The 15,119-nt window shown below is 60.8% G+C and overlaps 1 protein-coding gene across 1 annotated transcript in view; it reads left to right on the top strand.

Moving 5' to 3' along the window:
- The window catches only part of LOC132390520 (FACT complex subunit SSRP1-like), a 112,751-nt gene that overhangs the window by 33,138 nt on the left and 64,494 nt on the right, over positions 1 to 15,119 (top strand). The window contains exons 10-13 of the mRNA XM_059963137.1: positions 2,623 to 2,755; positions 3,597 to 3,642; positions 4,719 to 4,848; positions 8,365 to 8,541. Coding sequence (XP_059819120.1) covers positions 2,623 to 2,755; positions 3,597 to 3,642; positions 4,719 to 4,848; positions 8,365 to 8,541 — 486 coding nt within the window. The remainder of the gene's footprint in view (positions 1 to 2,622; positions 2,756 to 3,596; positions 3,643 to 4,718; positions 4,849 to 8,364; positions 8,542 to 15,119) is intronic.

Raw genomic sequence — 15,119 nt, 5'->3', positions numbered from 1 at the left:
CTGCACCCTCTCTAATCCAGGCAGCGTCCTGGTCAATCTCCTCTGCACCCTCTCTAATCCAGGCAGCGTCCTGGTGAATCTCCTCTGCACCCTCTCTAATCCAGGCAGCATCCTGATGAATCTCCTCTGCACCCTCTCTAATCTGGGCACCATCCTGGTCCATCTCCTCTGCACCCTCTCTAATCCAGGCAGCGTCCTGGTCAATCTCCTCTGCACCCTCTCTAATCCAGGCAGCATCCTGGTCAATCTCCTCTGCACCCTCTCTAATCCAGTCAGCATCCCGGTCAATCTCCTCTGCACCCTCTCTAATCCTGGCAGCGTTCTGGACAATCTTCTCTGCACCCTCTCTAATCCTGGCAGCGTTCTGGTCAATCTTCTCTGCACCCTCTCTAATCCAGGCAGCATCCTGGTGAATCTCCTCTGCACCCTCTCTAATCCATGCTGCATCCTGGTCAATCTCCTCTGCACCCTCTCTAATCCAGGCAGCATCCTGGTCAATCTCCTCTGCATCCTCTCTAATCCAGGCAGCGTCCTGGTCAATCTCATCTGCACCCTCTCTAATCCAGGCAGCGTCCTGGTCAATCTCATCTGCACCCTCTCTAATCCAGGCAGCGTCCTGGTCAATCTCCTCTGCACCCTCTCTAATCCAGGCAGCATCCTGGTCAATCTCATCTGCACCCTCTGTTAAGCTTCCTGTAGTGAGGTGACCGGAACTGAACACAGTACTCCAGGTGCGGTCCTGAATGAGGACACAGATAGAGTGGATGTGGAGAGAATGTTACCTATAGTGGGGGAGTCTAGGACCAGAGGACACAGATAGAGTGGATGGGGAGAGGATGTTTCCTGTAGTGGGGGAGTCCAGGACCAGAGGACACAGATAGAGTAGATGCGGAGAGGATGTTTCCTATAGTGGGGGAGTCTAGGACCAGAGGACACAGATAGGGTGGATGGGGAGAGGATGTTTCCTATAGTGGGGGAGTCTAGGACCATAGGACACAGATAGAGTGGATGTGGAGAGGATGTTTCCTATAGTGGTGGAGTCTAGGACCAGAGGACACAGATAGAGTGGATGTGGAGAGGATGTTTCCTGTAGTGGGGGAGTCTAGGACCAGAGGACACAGATAGAGTGGATGTAGAGAGGATGTTTCCAATAGTGGGGGAGTCTAGGACCATAGGACACAGATAGAGTGGATGTGGAGAGGATGTTTCCTATAGTGGGGGAGTCTAGGACCAGAGGACACAGATAGGGTGGATGGGGAGAGGATGTTTCCTATAGTGGTGGAGTCTAGGACCAGAGGACACAGATAGAGTGGATGTGGAGAGGATGTTTCCTATAGTGGGGGAGTCTAGGACCAGAGGACACAGATAGAGTGGATGTGGAGAGGATGTTTCCTATAGTGGAAGTGTCTAGGACCAGAGGACACAGATAGAGTGGATGTGGAGAGGATGTTTCCTATAGTGGAAGTGTCTAGGCCCAGAGGACAGAGATAGAGTGGATGTGGAGAGGATGTTTCCTATAGTGGGGGAGTCTAGGACGAGAGGACACAGATAGAGTGGATGTGGAGAGGATATTTCCTGTAGTGGGGGAGTCTAGGACCAGAGGACACAGACAGAGTGGATGTGGAGAGGATGTTTCCTACAGTGGGAGAGTCTAGGACCAGAGGGCACAGGTAGAGTGGATGTGGAGAGGATGTTTCCTATAGTGGTGGAGTCTAGGACCAGAGGACACATATAGAGTGGATGTGGAGAGGATGTTTCCTGTAGTGGGGGAGTCTAGGACCACAGGACACAGATAGAGTGGATGTGGAGAGGATGTTTCCTATGCTGGAAGGACAGGAGGACATGGCCTTGGAACAGAGGGACGTCCTTTCGGAAAAGAGATGAGGAATTTCTCGGTGAATCTGTGGAATTCGTTGTGGTGGCCAAGTCATTGGGTTTATTTAAGGCAGAGGTTGAGAGTTTTTTGATCGGTCAGGGTATGAAGGGATATGGGGAGATGGCAGGGTATCGGGGCTGAGAGGGAAAATGGATCCGCCATTGTGAAATGGGGCATCAGACTCGACAGGCCAAATGGCCTCGTTCTGCTCCAATACCCTCAGATGAATGCACTTTGAGCATATGCCCTCTACACGGGGAGGGGAGAGAGGGAGGGAGGGAAGGTTTATCTGTTTGGTACAAAGAATGTCAAGAACGGGATGAAAGGGTTCATTTGTGCCGCGTCACATCGACGAGCGTTTTTCTGGGGGTAGCCCGCGAGGGTCTCCTCTCTTCCGGCGCCAACGTGGCTAGCCCACGGCTCGCTGGCCCTAGCCGGTCCATCTGAGGACTGTGGGAGGGAAGCAGGGCAGTCCCGGTGGGTGGGGAGCTCACCAACTCCTGGTGGAGTGGCGGGAATAGAGCCGGGGACGTCGCGTTGACCGCTGTTGACGGATGTGGGCGCGGAATCGGGTCGATCTGCTGTCCCATCATGTCTGATTCATCACGCCCCCTTCAGCCTCGATCTCCCGTCTTCCACTTGTTACCTTTGACTGATCAAGACCCCGTCAGCCTCCGCTGTGACTGCACCCAGTGCTGGTGGCACCGATTGACTCGCTGACCGCTGCCCCCTCTCCTCCCCCTCAGAGCATCAAGCAGACCTACGACGACTACGCCGACTCGGACGACGACCAGCACGACGCCTACCTGGAGCAGGTGAAGGCGGAGGGCAGGATCCGCGAGGAAACGGCCAACGACAGCGACTCCGGCGACGAATCGGGTGAGTTCCCGCGTCCCACCAGGAGAGATCGCCAACTCCTCCACTCGAGGCCGAAGCGATTTGGCGTATCCCCGTTGCTCTTCGCCCCATTCTGCGGGTCATACACTGCAAGAGGCACTCTGTCCAAAAGCCTCCTATCCGGGCAGGTACGGCGACCGAGGAAGGTCACGGGCATGGGTCGGGACCCCTCGTCTGTCTACTTGCCCCGCTGCCTTGGGACAGCAGCTGTCATGGTGGAAGCGTCGTCTCGTCTCTCCGGTCGGGAGTGCAGGCTCCGGGACAGTTTTTGGGCCTCAATCGCCCTTTCGGTGTAGCTCGTGCCTGCCTGCGCTGCAGAAGCCCGCGCAGAGCGGCCAGGCTCAGGAGCCCCACTTGGAGGCTGGGAGCCGGACCTGGGTGTCACAGGCGATTTAGGACTCACGCCATCGGGGGCTGTTAATAGAGAGTGGGAGCTCGTTGCCACCACCTCCCCTGGCTAGAACACCCTTCGGGGTCCGATACCTCAGTACGTGTGGCCGTAATACCCTGATTTGTTTCGTCTCCATCGCTGACAGAACACTCCCCTCTGAGTCCGCGATATGTCCGGGAGTGAATGTGATTTCCCTCCCCCTCCCCCTCGCGGTACAGGGACGTCACACTCCCCCACGTCCCCCCCCCCCCCCCGCGGGTATCGCTCCTCTGACTCTGCGCCCCCTCCCTCCCGTCCCGGCGTTAACCTCCTCTCTTGTCCAGAACTGTCCTTTCCGAGTCACACTCCCCCACGTTCCCCCCCGCGGGCATCACTGCTCTAACTCTGCGCCCCCTCCCTCCTGCCCCGGCGTTAACCTCCTCTCTTTTCCAGACGAGTCCTTTAACCCAGGGGAGGAGGACGAGGAGGTCGATGAGGAGTAAGTTTCTCCAGGAGAGGGACAGAGGCAACCCGGGGGAGGGAGGGGAGGAGGACGAGGAGGTCGATGAGGAGTAAGTTTCTCCAGGAGAGGGACAGAGGCAACCCGGGGGAGGGAAGGGAGGAGGACGAGGAGGTCGATGAGGAGTAAGTTTCTCCAGGAGAGGGACAGAGGCAACCCGGGGGAGGGAGGGGAGGAGGACGAGGAGGTCGATGAGGAGTAAGTTTCTCCAGGAGAGGGACAGAGGCAACCCGGGGGAGGGAAGGGAGGAGGACGAGGAGGTCGATGAGGAGTAAGTTTCTCCAGGAGAGGGACAGAGGCAACCCGGGGGAGGGAGGGGAGGAGGACGAGGAGGTCGATGAGGAGTAAGTTTCTCCAGGAGAGGGACAGAGGCAACCCAGGGGAGGGAGGGGAGGAGGACGAGGAGGTCGATGAGGAGTAAGTTTCTCCAGGAGAGGGACAGAGGCAACCCGGGGGAGGGAGGGGAGGAGGACGATGAGGAGTAAGTTTCTCCAGGAGAGGGACAGAGGCAACCCGGGGGAGGGAGGGGAGGAGGTCGATGAGGAGTAAGTTTCTCCAGGAGAGGGACAGAGGCAACCCGGGGGAGGGAGGGGAGGAGGACGAGGAGGTCGATGAGGAGTAAGTTTCTCCAGGAGAGGGACAGAGGCAACCCGGGGGAGGGAGGGGAGGAGGTCGATGAGGAGTAAGTTTCTCCAGGAGAGGGACAGAGGCAACCCGGGGGAGGGAGGGGAGGAGGACGAGGAGGTCGATGAGGAGTAAGTTTCTCCAGGAGAGGGACAGAGGCAACCCGGGGGAGGGCGATCTGCGAATGGAGACGAGTTGCAGGGAGAGGAAAGAGCGGGGGCTTTTTCTTTGAGTATTTCCTTAGCGGGGGTGGGGGGCTAATTTGAGTTGGAAGGGGCAGGGCCTGTCTGTTGTTTGGGTTAGGAGGCTGTGAGTCGAGCCTGTGGGAGCGGTGGACGGGCCTCAGCAAAGGCCCGGGCTTGTGCTGGCCGCGGGTGGGGCCAGGCCAGCGATTGGTAGCCGGTCTGAACGCTCCCTCCCGCCCGCCCCAGGTATGACTCCAACGCCGCAGGGAGTTCGTCCAGCAGCCAGGAGGACCAGAGCGAAGACGAGAGGGCCAAGAAAGTCCCAGCCAAGAAGCCAAAGATCGTCAAGGAGAAAGCCCCCAAGAAACGGTCTGAGGTAGGTGAGGAGGGAGATTCACTCTGTGTCTGACCCCAGGAGTGAGTGATGGGACGGTGTGGAGGGAGATTCACTCTGTGTCTGACCCCGGGAGTGTGTGATGGGACGGTGTGGAGGGAGATTCACTCTGTATCTGACCCCGGGAGTGTGTGATGGGACGGTGTGGAGGGAGATTCACTCCGTGTCTGACCCCGGGAGTGAGTGATGGGACGGTGTGGAGGGAGAGTCACTCCGTGTCTGACCCCGGGAGTGTGTGATGGGACGGTGTGGAGGGAGATTCACTCTGTGTCTGACCCCGGGAGTGTGTGATGGGACGGTGTGGAGGGAGATTCACTCTGGGTCTGACCCCGGGAGTGTGTGATGGGACGGTGTGGAGGGTGATTCACTCTGTGTCTGACCCCGGGAGTGTGTGATGGGACGGTGTGGAGGGAGATTCACTCTGTGTCTGAGCCCGGGAGTGTGTGATTGGACGGTGTGGAAAGAGATTCACTCTGTGTCTGACCCCGGGAGTGTGTGATGGGACGGTGTGCAGGGAGATTCACTCTGTGTCTGACCCCGGGAGTGTGTGATGGGACGGTGTGGAGGGAGATTCACTCTGTGTCTGACCCCGGGAGTGTGTGATGGGACGGTGCGGAGGGAGATTCACTCTGTGTCTGACCCCGGGAGTGTGTGAAGGGACAGTGAGGAGGGAGATTCACTCTGTTTCTGACCCCGGGAGTGTGTGCTGGGACGGTGTGGAGGGAGATTCACTCTGTGTCTGACCCCGGGACTGTGTGATGGGACGGTGTGGAGGGAGATTCACTCTGTGTCTGACCCCGGGAGTGTGTGATGGGACGGTTTGCAGGGAGATTCACTCTGTGTCTGACCCCGGGAGTGTGTGATGGGACGGTGCGGAGGAGATTCACTCTGCGTCTGACCCCGAGAGTGAGTGATCGGACGGTGTGGAGGGAGATTCACTCTGTGTCTGACCCCGGGAGTGTGTGATGGGACGGTTTGCAGGGAGATTCACTCTGCGTCTGACCCCGGGAGTGGGTGGAGGGACGGTGCGTAGGGAGATTCACTCTGTGTCTGACCCCGGGACTGTGTGATGGGACGGTGTGGAGGGAGATTCACTCTGTGTCTGACCCCGGGAGTGTGTGATGGGACGGTGAGGAGGGAGGTTCACTCTGTGTCTGACCCCAGGAGTGTGTGATGGGACGGTGAGGAGGGAGAGTCACTCTGTGTCTGACCCTGGGAGTGTGTGATGGGACAGTGTGGAGGGAGATTCACTCTGTGTCTGACCCCGGGAGTGTGTGATGGGATGGTGTGGAGGGTGATTCACTCTGTGTCTGACCCCGGGAGTGTGTGGAGGGAGATTCACTCTGTGTCTGACCCCGGGAGTGTGTGATGGGACGGTGTGGAGGGAGATTCACTCTATGTCTGACCCCGGGAGTGTGTGATGGGACAGTGTGGAGGGAGATTCACTCTGTGTCTGACCCCGGGAGTGTGTGATGGGACGGTGTGGAGGGAGATTTACTCTGTGTCTGACCCCGGGAGTGTGTGATGGGACGGTGTGGAGAGAGATTCACTCTGTGTCTGACCCCGGGAGTGTGTGATGGGACGGTGTGGAGGGAGATTCACTCTGTGTCTGACGCCGGGAGTGTGTGATGGGATGGTGTGGAGGGAGCTTCGCTCTGTGTCTTACCCCGGGAGAGTGTGATGGGACGGTGTGGAGGGAGATTCACTCTGTGTCTGACCCCGGGAGTGTGTGATGGGACGGTGAGGAGGGAGAGTCACTCTGTGTCTGACCCCGGGTGTGTTTGATGGGACAGTGTGGAGGGAGATTCACTCTGTGTCTGACCCCGGGAGTGTGTGATGGGACGGTGTGGAGGGAGATTCACTCCGTGTCTGACCCCGGGAGTGTGTGATGGGACGGTGTGGAGGGAGATTCACTCTGTGTCTGACCCCGGGAGTGTGTGATGGGACAGTGTGAAGGTAGAGTCACTCTGTGTCTGTCCCCGGGAGTGTGTGATGGGACGGTGTAGAGGGAGTTTCACTCTGTGTCTGACCCCGGGAGTGTGTGATGGGAAGGTGTGGAGGGAGATTCACTCTGTGTCTGACCCCGGGAGTGTGTGATGGGACTGTGAGGAGGGAGATTCACTCTGTGTCTGACCCCGGGAGTATGTGATGGGACGGTGAGGAGGGAGATTCACTCTGTGTCTGACCCCGGGAGTGTGTGATGGGACTGTGAGGAGGGAGATTCTCTCTGTGTCTGACCCCGGGAGTATGTGATGGGACGGTGAGGAGGGAGATTCACTCTGTGTCTGACCCCAGGAGAGTGTGATGGGACGGTGAGGAGGGAGATTCACTCTGTGTCTGACCCCGGGAGTGGGTGATGGGACGGTGTGGAGGGAGATTCACTCTGTGTCTGACCCCGGGAGTGGGTGATGGGACGGTGTAGAGGGAGTTTCACTCTGTGTCTGACCCCGGGAGTGTGTGATGGGACGGTGTGGAGGGAGATTCACTCTGTGTCTGACCCCGGGAGTGTGTGATGAGACGGTGTGGAGGGAGATTCACTCTGTGTCTGACCCCGGGAGTGTGTGATGGGACGGTGTGGAGGGAGATTCACTGTGTGTCTGATCCCGGGAGTGTGTGATGGGACGGTGAGGAGGGAGATTCACTCTGTGTCTGACCCTGGGAGTGTGTGATGGGACGGTGTGGAGGGAGATTCACTGTGTCTGACGGGACGAAGTGGGAGGTCTGGGGTTTGGTTCTGACCCCGGGAGGGTCTGACGGGACGAAGTGGGAGGTCTGGGGTTTGGTTCTGACCCCGGGAGGGTCTGACGGGACGAAGTGGGAGGTCTGGGGTTTGGTTCTGACCCCGGGAGGGTCTGACGGGACGAAGTGGGAGGTCTGGGGTTTGGTTCTGACCCCGGGAGGGTCTGACGGGACGAAGTGGGAGGTCTGGGGTTTGGTTCTGACCCCGGGAGGGTCTGACGGGACGGTGGGAGGTCTGGTGTTTGGTTCTGACCCCGGGAGGGTCTGACGGGACGAGGTGGGAGGTCTGGGGTTTGGTTCTGACCCCGGGAGGGTCTGACGGGACGAGGTGGGAGGTCTGGGGTTTGGTTCTGACCCCGGGAGGGTCTGACGGGACGAGGTGGGAGGTCTGGGGTTTGGTTCTGACCCCGGGAGGGTCTGACGGGACGGTGGGAGGTCTGGTGTTTGGTTCTGACCCCGGGAGGGTCTGACGGGACGAAGTGGGTGGTCTGGGGTTTGGTTCTGACCCCGGGAGGGTCTGACGGGACGAGGTGGGAGGTCTGGGGTTTGGTTCTGACCCCGGGAGGGTCTGACGGGACGAGGTGGGAGGTCTGGGGTTTGGTTCTGACCCCGGGAGGGTCTGACGGGACGGTGGGAGGTCTGGTGTTTGGTTCTGACCCCGGGAGGGTCTGACGGGACGAAGTGGGTGGTCTGGGGTTTGGTTCTGACCCCGGGAGGGTCTGACGGGACGAAGTGGGTGATCTTTCTGACTCTCCTCAGGGTAAGAAGGGAAAGGAGAAAGACCCGAGTGCTCCCAAGCGGCCGATGTCTGCCTACATGCTGTGGCTGAACGCCAACCGGGAGAAGATTAAATCGGACAATCCTGGTATCAGTGTGACGGAACTGTCCAAGAAGGCAGGGGAGTTGTGGAAGGCCATGTCCAAGGAGAAGAAAGAGGTAAGTCGTTTGGTAATCCGTCCCTCCCTGTATCCGACACCCCCCTCCCTGTATCCTTCACCCCCCTCCCTGTATCCACACCCCTCCCTGTATCCGACACCCCCCTCCCTGTATCCGACACCCCCCTCCCTGTATCCGACACCCCCCTCCCTGTATCCGACACCCCCCTCCTGTATCCTTCACCCCCTCCCTGTATCCTTCACCCCCTCCCTGTATCCTTCACCCCCCTCCTGTATCCGACACCCCCTCCCTGTATCCGACACCCCCTCCCTGTATCCGACACCCCCTCCCTGTATCCGACACCCCCCTCCCTGTATCCGACACCCCCCTCCCTGTATCCTTCACCCCCGTCCTGTATCCTTCACCCCCCTCCCTGTATCCTTCACCCCCCTCCCTGTATCCTTCACCCCCTCCCTGTATCCTTCACCCCCTCCCTGTATCCTTCACCCCCCTCCCTGTATCCTTCACCCCCCTCCCTGTATCCGACACCCCCCTCCCTGTATCCGACACCCCCCTCCCTGTATCCGACACCCCCTCCCTGTATCCGACACCCCCTCCCTGTATCCGACACCCCCTCCCTGTATCCGACACCCCCTCCCTGTATCCGACACCCCCTCCCTGTATCCGACACCCCCTCCCTGTATCCGACACCCCCCTCCCTGTATCCTTCACCCCCCTCCCTGTATCCACACCCCTCCCTGTATCCGACACCCCCCTCCCTGTATCCTTCACCCCCCTCCCTGTATCCACACCCCTCCCTGTATCCGACACCCCCCTCCCTGTATCCGACACCCTCCTCCCTGTATCCGACACCTCCCTCCTGTATCCTTCACCCCCCTTCTGTATCCTTCACCCCCCTCCCTGTATCCGACACCCCCTCCCTGTATCCGACACCCCCCTCCCTGTATCCTTCACCCCCCTCCTGTATCCGACACCCCCCTCCCTGTATCCGACACCCCCCTCCCTGTATCCTTCACCCCCCTCCTGTATCCTTCACCCCCCTCCCTGTATCCGACACCCCCTCCCTGTATCCGACACCCCCTCCCTGTATCCGACACCCCCTCCCTGTATCCGACACCCCCCCACTGTATCCGACACCCCCCTCCCTGTATCCTTCACCCCCCTCCTGTATCCTTCACCCCCCTCCCTGTATCCTTCACCCCCCTCCCTGTATCCTTCACCCCCTCCCTGTATCCTTCACCCCCTCCCTGTATCCTTCACCCCCCTCCCTGTATCCGACACCACCCTCCCTGTATCCGACACCCGCCTCCCTGTATCCGACACCCCCCTCCCTGTATCCTTCACCCCCCCTCCTGTATCCTTCACCCCCCTCCCTGTATCCGACACCCCCTCCCTGTATCCGACACCCCCTCCCTGTATCCACACCCCTCCCTGTATCCGACACCCCCCTCCCTGTATCCGACACCCTCCTCCCTGTATCCGACACCTCCCTCCTGTATCCTTCACCCCCCTTCTGTATCCTTCACCCCCCTCCCTGTATCCGACACCCCCTCCCTGTATCCGACACCCCCCTCCCTGTATCCTTCACCCCCCTCCTGTATCCGACACCCCCCTCCCTGTATCCGACACCCCCCCTCCCTGTATCCTTCACCCCCCTCCTGTATCCTTCACCCCCCTCCCTGTATCCTTCACCCCCCTCCCTGTATCCTTCACCCCCTCCCTGTATCCTTCACCCCCTCCCTGTATCCTTCACCCCCCTCCCTGTATCCGACACCACCCTCCCTGTATCCGACACCCGCCTCCCTGTATCCGACACCCCCCTCCCTGTATCCTTCACCCCCCTCCTGTATCCTTCACCCCCCTCCTGTATCCTTCACCCCCCTCCCTGTATCCGACACCCCCTCCCTGTATCCGACACCCCCTCCCTGTATCCGACACCCCCCCACTGTATCCGACACCCCCCTCCCTGTATCCTTCACCCCCCTCCCTGTATCCTTCACCCCCCTCCCTGTATCCTTCACCCCCTCCCTGTATCCTTCACCCCCCTCCCTGTATCCTTCACCCCCCTCCCTGTATCCTTCACCCCCCTCCCTGTATCCGACACCACCCTCCCTGTATCCGACACCCGCCTCCCTGTATCCGACACCCCCCTCCCTGTATCCTTCACCCCCCTCCTGTATCCTTCACCCCCCTCCTGTATCCGACACCCCCCTCCCTGTATCCTTCACCCCCCTCCTGTATCCTTCACCCCCCTCCTGTATCCGACACCCCCCTCCCTGTATCCGACACCCCCCTCCTGTATCCTTCACCCCCCTCCTGTATCCTTCACCCCCCTCCTGTATCCTTCACCCCCCTCCCTGTATCCGACACCCCCTCCCTGTATCCGACACCCCCTCCCTGTATCCGACACCCCCCTCCCTGTATCCTTCACCCCCCTCCTGTATCCTTCACCCCCCTCCTGTATCCTTCACCCCCCTCCCTGTATCCGACACCCCCTCCCTGTATCCGACACCCCCTCCCTGTATCCGACACCCCCCCTCCCTGTATCCGACACCCCCCTCCTGTATCCTTCACCCCCCTCCCTGTATCCTTCACCCCCCCTCCCTGTATCCTTCACCCCCTCCCTGTATCCTTCACCCCCCTCCCTGTATCCGACACCCCCCTCCCTGTATCCGACACCCCCCTCCCTGTATCCTTCACCCCCCTCCTGTATCCTTCACCCCCCTCCCTGTATCCGACACCCCCTCCGTGTATCCGACACCCCCTCCGTGTATCCGACACCCCCCCTCCCTGTATCCGACACCCCCCTCCCTGTATCCGACACCCCCCTCCCTGTATCCGACACCCCCCTCCTGTATCCTTCACCCCCCTCCTGTATCCTTCACCCCCCTCCCTGTATCCGACACCCCCTCCCTGTATCCGACACCCCCCTCCCTGTATCCGACACCCCCCTCCCTGTATCCTTCACCCCCCTCCTGTATCCTTCACCCCCCTCCTGTATCCGACACCCCCCTCCCTGTATCCGACACCCCCCTCCTGTATCCTTCACCCCCCTCCTGTATCCTTCACCCCCCTCCCTGTATCCGACACCCCCTCCCTGTATCCGACACCCCCCTCCCTGTATCCTTCACCCCCCTCCTGTATCCGACACCCCCCTCCTGTATCCGACACCCCCCTCCCTGTATCCTTCTCCCCCCTCCCTGTATCCTTCACCCCCCTCCTGTATCCTTCACCCCCCTCCCTGTATCCGACACCCACTCCCTGTATCGGACACCCCCTCCCTGTATCCGACACCCCCCTCCCTGTATCCGACACCCCCCTCCCTGTATCCTTCACCCCCCCTCCTGTATCCTTCACCCCCCCTCCTGTATCCTTCACCCCCCTCCCTTTATCCGACACCCCCTCCCTGTATCCGACACCCCCTCCCTGTATCCGACACCCCCCTCCCTGTATCCGACACCCCCCTCCCTGTATCCTTCACCCCCCCTCCTGTATCCTTCACCCCCCTCCCTGTATCCGACACCCCCTCCCTGTATCCGACACCCCCCTCCCTGTATCCGACACTCCCCTCCTGTATCCTTCACCCCCCTCCTGTATCCTTCACCCCCCTCCCTGTATCCGACACCCCCTCCCTGTATCCGACACCCCCCTCCCTGTATCCTTCACCCCCCTCCCGTATCCGACACCCCTCCCTGTATCCGACACCCCCCTCCCTGTATCCTTCACCCCCCTCCTGTATCCTTCACCCCCCTCCTGTATCCTTCACCCCCCTCCCTGTATCCGACACCCCCTCCCTGTATCCGACACCCCCTCCCTGTATCCGACACCCCCCTCCCTGTATCCACACCCCTCCCTGTATCCGACACCCCCCTCCCTGTATCCTTCACCCCCCTCCTGTATCCTTCACCCCCCTCCTGTATCCGACACCCCCCTCCCTGTATCCTTCACCCCCCTCCTGTATCCTTCACCCCCCTCCTGTATCCGACACCCCCCTCCCTGTATCCGACACCCCCCTCCTGTATCCTTCACCCCCCTCCTGTATCCTTCACCCCCCTCCTGTATCCTTCACCCCCCTCCCTGTATCCGACACCCACCTCCCTGTATCCTTCACCCCCCTCCTGTATCCGACACCCCCCTCCCTGTATCCGACACCCCCCTCCCTGTATCCGACACCCCCCTCCCTGTATCCTTCACCCCCCTCCTGTATCCTTCACCCCCCTCCTGTATCCTTCACCCCCCTCCCTGTATCCGACACCCCCTCCCTGTATCCGACACCCCCTCCCTGTATCCGACACCCCCCTCCCTGTATCCGACACCCCCCTCCCTGTATCCGACACCCCCCTCCTGTATCCTTCACCCCCCTCCCTGTATCCTTCACCCCCCTCCCTGTATCCTTCACCCCCTCCCTGTATCCTTCACCCCCCTCCCTGTATCCGACACCCCCCTCCCTGTATCCGACACCCCCCTCCCTGTATCCTTCACCCCCCTCCTGTATCCTTCACCCCCCTCCCTGTATCCGACACCCCCTCCGTGTATCCGACACCCCCCTCCCTGTATCCGACACCCCCCTCCCTGTATCCGACACCCCCCTCCCTGTATCCGACACCCCCCTCCTGTATCCTTCACCCCCCTCCTGTATCCTTCACCCCCCTCCCTGTATCCGACACCCCCTCCCTGTATCCGACACCCCCTCCCTGTATCCGACACCCCCTCCCTGTATCCGACACCCCCTCCCTGTATCCGACACCCCCTCCCTGTATCCGACACCCCCCTCCCTGTATCCGACACCCCCCTCCCTGTATCCTTCACCCCCCTCCCTGTATCCACACCCCTCCCTGTATCCGACACCCCCCTCCCTGTATCCACTCCCCTCCCTGTATCCGACACCCCCCTCCCTGTATCCGACACCCCCCTCCCTGTATCCGACACCCCCCTCCTGTATCCTTCACCCCCTCCCTGTATCCTTCACCCCCTCCCTGTATCCTTCACCCCCCTCCTGTATCCGACACCCCCTCCCTGTATCCGACACCCCCCTCCCTGTATCCGACACCCCCCTCCCTGTATCCGACACCCCCCTCCTGTATCCTTCACCCCCCTCCCTGTATCCTTCACCCCCCTCCCTGTATCCTTCACCCCCTCCCTGTATCCTTCACCCCCCTCCCTGTATCCGACACCACCCTCCCTGTATCCGACACCCCCCTCCCTGTATCCGACACCCCCCTCCCTGTATCCTTCACCCCCCTCCTGTATCCTTCACCCCCCTCCCTGTATCCGACACCCCCTCCCTGTATCCGACACCCCCTCCGTGTATCCGACACCCCCCTCCCTGTATCCGACACCCCCCTCCCTGTATCCGACACCCCCCTCCTGTATCCTTCACCCCCCTCCCTGTATCCGACACCACACTCCCTGTATCCGACACCCGCCTCCCTGTATCCGACACCCCCCTCCCTGTATCCTTCACCCCCCTCCCTGTATCCTTCACCCCCCTCCTGTATCCTTCACCCCCCTCCCTGTATCCGACACCCCCTCCCTGTATCCGACACCCCCTCCCTGTATCCACACCCCTCCCTGTATCCGACACCCCCCTCCCTGTATCCGACACCCTCCTCCCTGTATCCGACACCTCCCTCCTGTATCCTTCACCCCCCTTCTGTATCCTTCACCCCCCTCCCTGTATCCGACACCCCCTCCCTGTATCCGACACCCCCCTCCCTGTATCCTTCACCCCCCTCCTGTATCCGACACCCCCCTCCCTGTATCCGACACCCCCCTCCCTGTATCCTTCACCCCCCTCCTGTATCCTTCACCCCCCTCCCTGTATCCGACACCCCCCTCCCTGTATCCGACACCCCCTCCCTGTATCCGACACCCCCTCCCTGTATCCGACACCCCCCCACTGTATCCGACACCCCCCTCCCTGTATCCTTCACCCCCCTCCTGTATCCTTCACCCCCCTCCCTGTATCCTTCACCCCCCTCCCTGTATCCTTCACCCCCTCCCTGTATCCTTCACCCCCCTCCCTGTATCCTTCACCCCCCTCCCTGTATCCGACACCACCCTCCCTGTATCCGACACCCGCCTCCCTGTATCCGACACCCCCCTCCCTGTATCCTTCACCCCCCTCCTGTATCCTTCACCCCCCTCCCTGTATCCGACACCCCCTCCCTGTATCCGACACCCCCTCCCTGTATCCGACACCCCCCCACTGTATCCGACACCCCCCTCCCTGTATCCTTCACCCCCCTCCCTGTATCCTTCACCCCCCTCCCTGTATCCTTCACCCCCTCCCTGTATCCTTCACCCCCCTCCCTGTATCCTTCACCCCCCTCCCTGTATCCGACACCACCCTCCCTGTATCCGACACCACCCTCCTGTATCCTTCACCCCCCTCCCTGTATCCTTCACCCCCCTCCCTGTATCCTTCACCCCCTCCCTGTATCCTTCACCCCCCTCCCTGTATCCGACACCCCCCTCCTGTATCCTTCACCCCCCTCCCTGTATCCTTCACCCCCCTCCCTGTATCCGACACCCCCTCCGTGTATCCGACACCCCCCTCCCTGTATCCGACACCCCCCTCCCTGTATCCGACACCCCCCTCCCTGTATCCGACACCC

Source organism: Hypanus sabinus, unplaced genomic scaffold (assembly GCF_030144855.1).
Source record: "Hypanus sabinus isolate sHypSab1 unplaced genomic scaffold, sHypSab1.hap1 scaffold_941, whole genome shotgun sequence".
NCBI lineage: Eukaryota > Metazoa > Chordata > Chondrichthyes > Myliobatiformes > Dasyatidae > Hypanus > Hypanus sabinus.
This window is presented reverse-complemented; position numbering and strand designations above follow the sequence as displayed.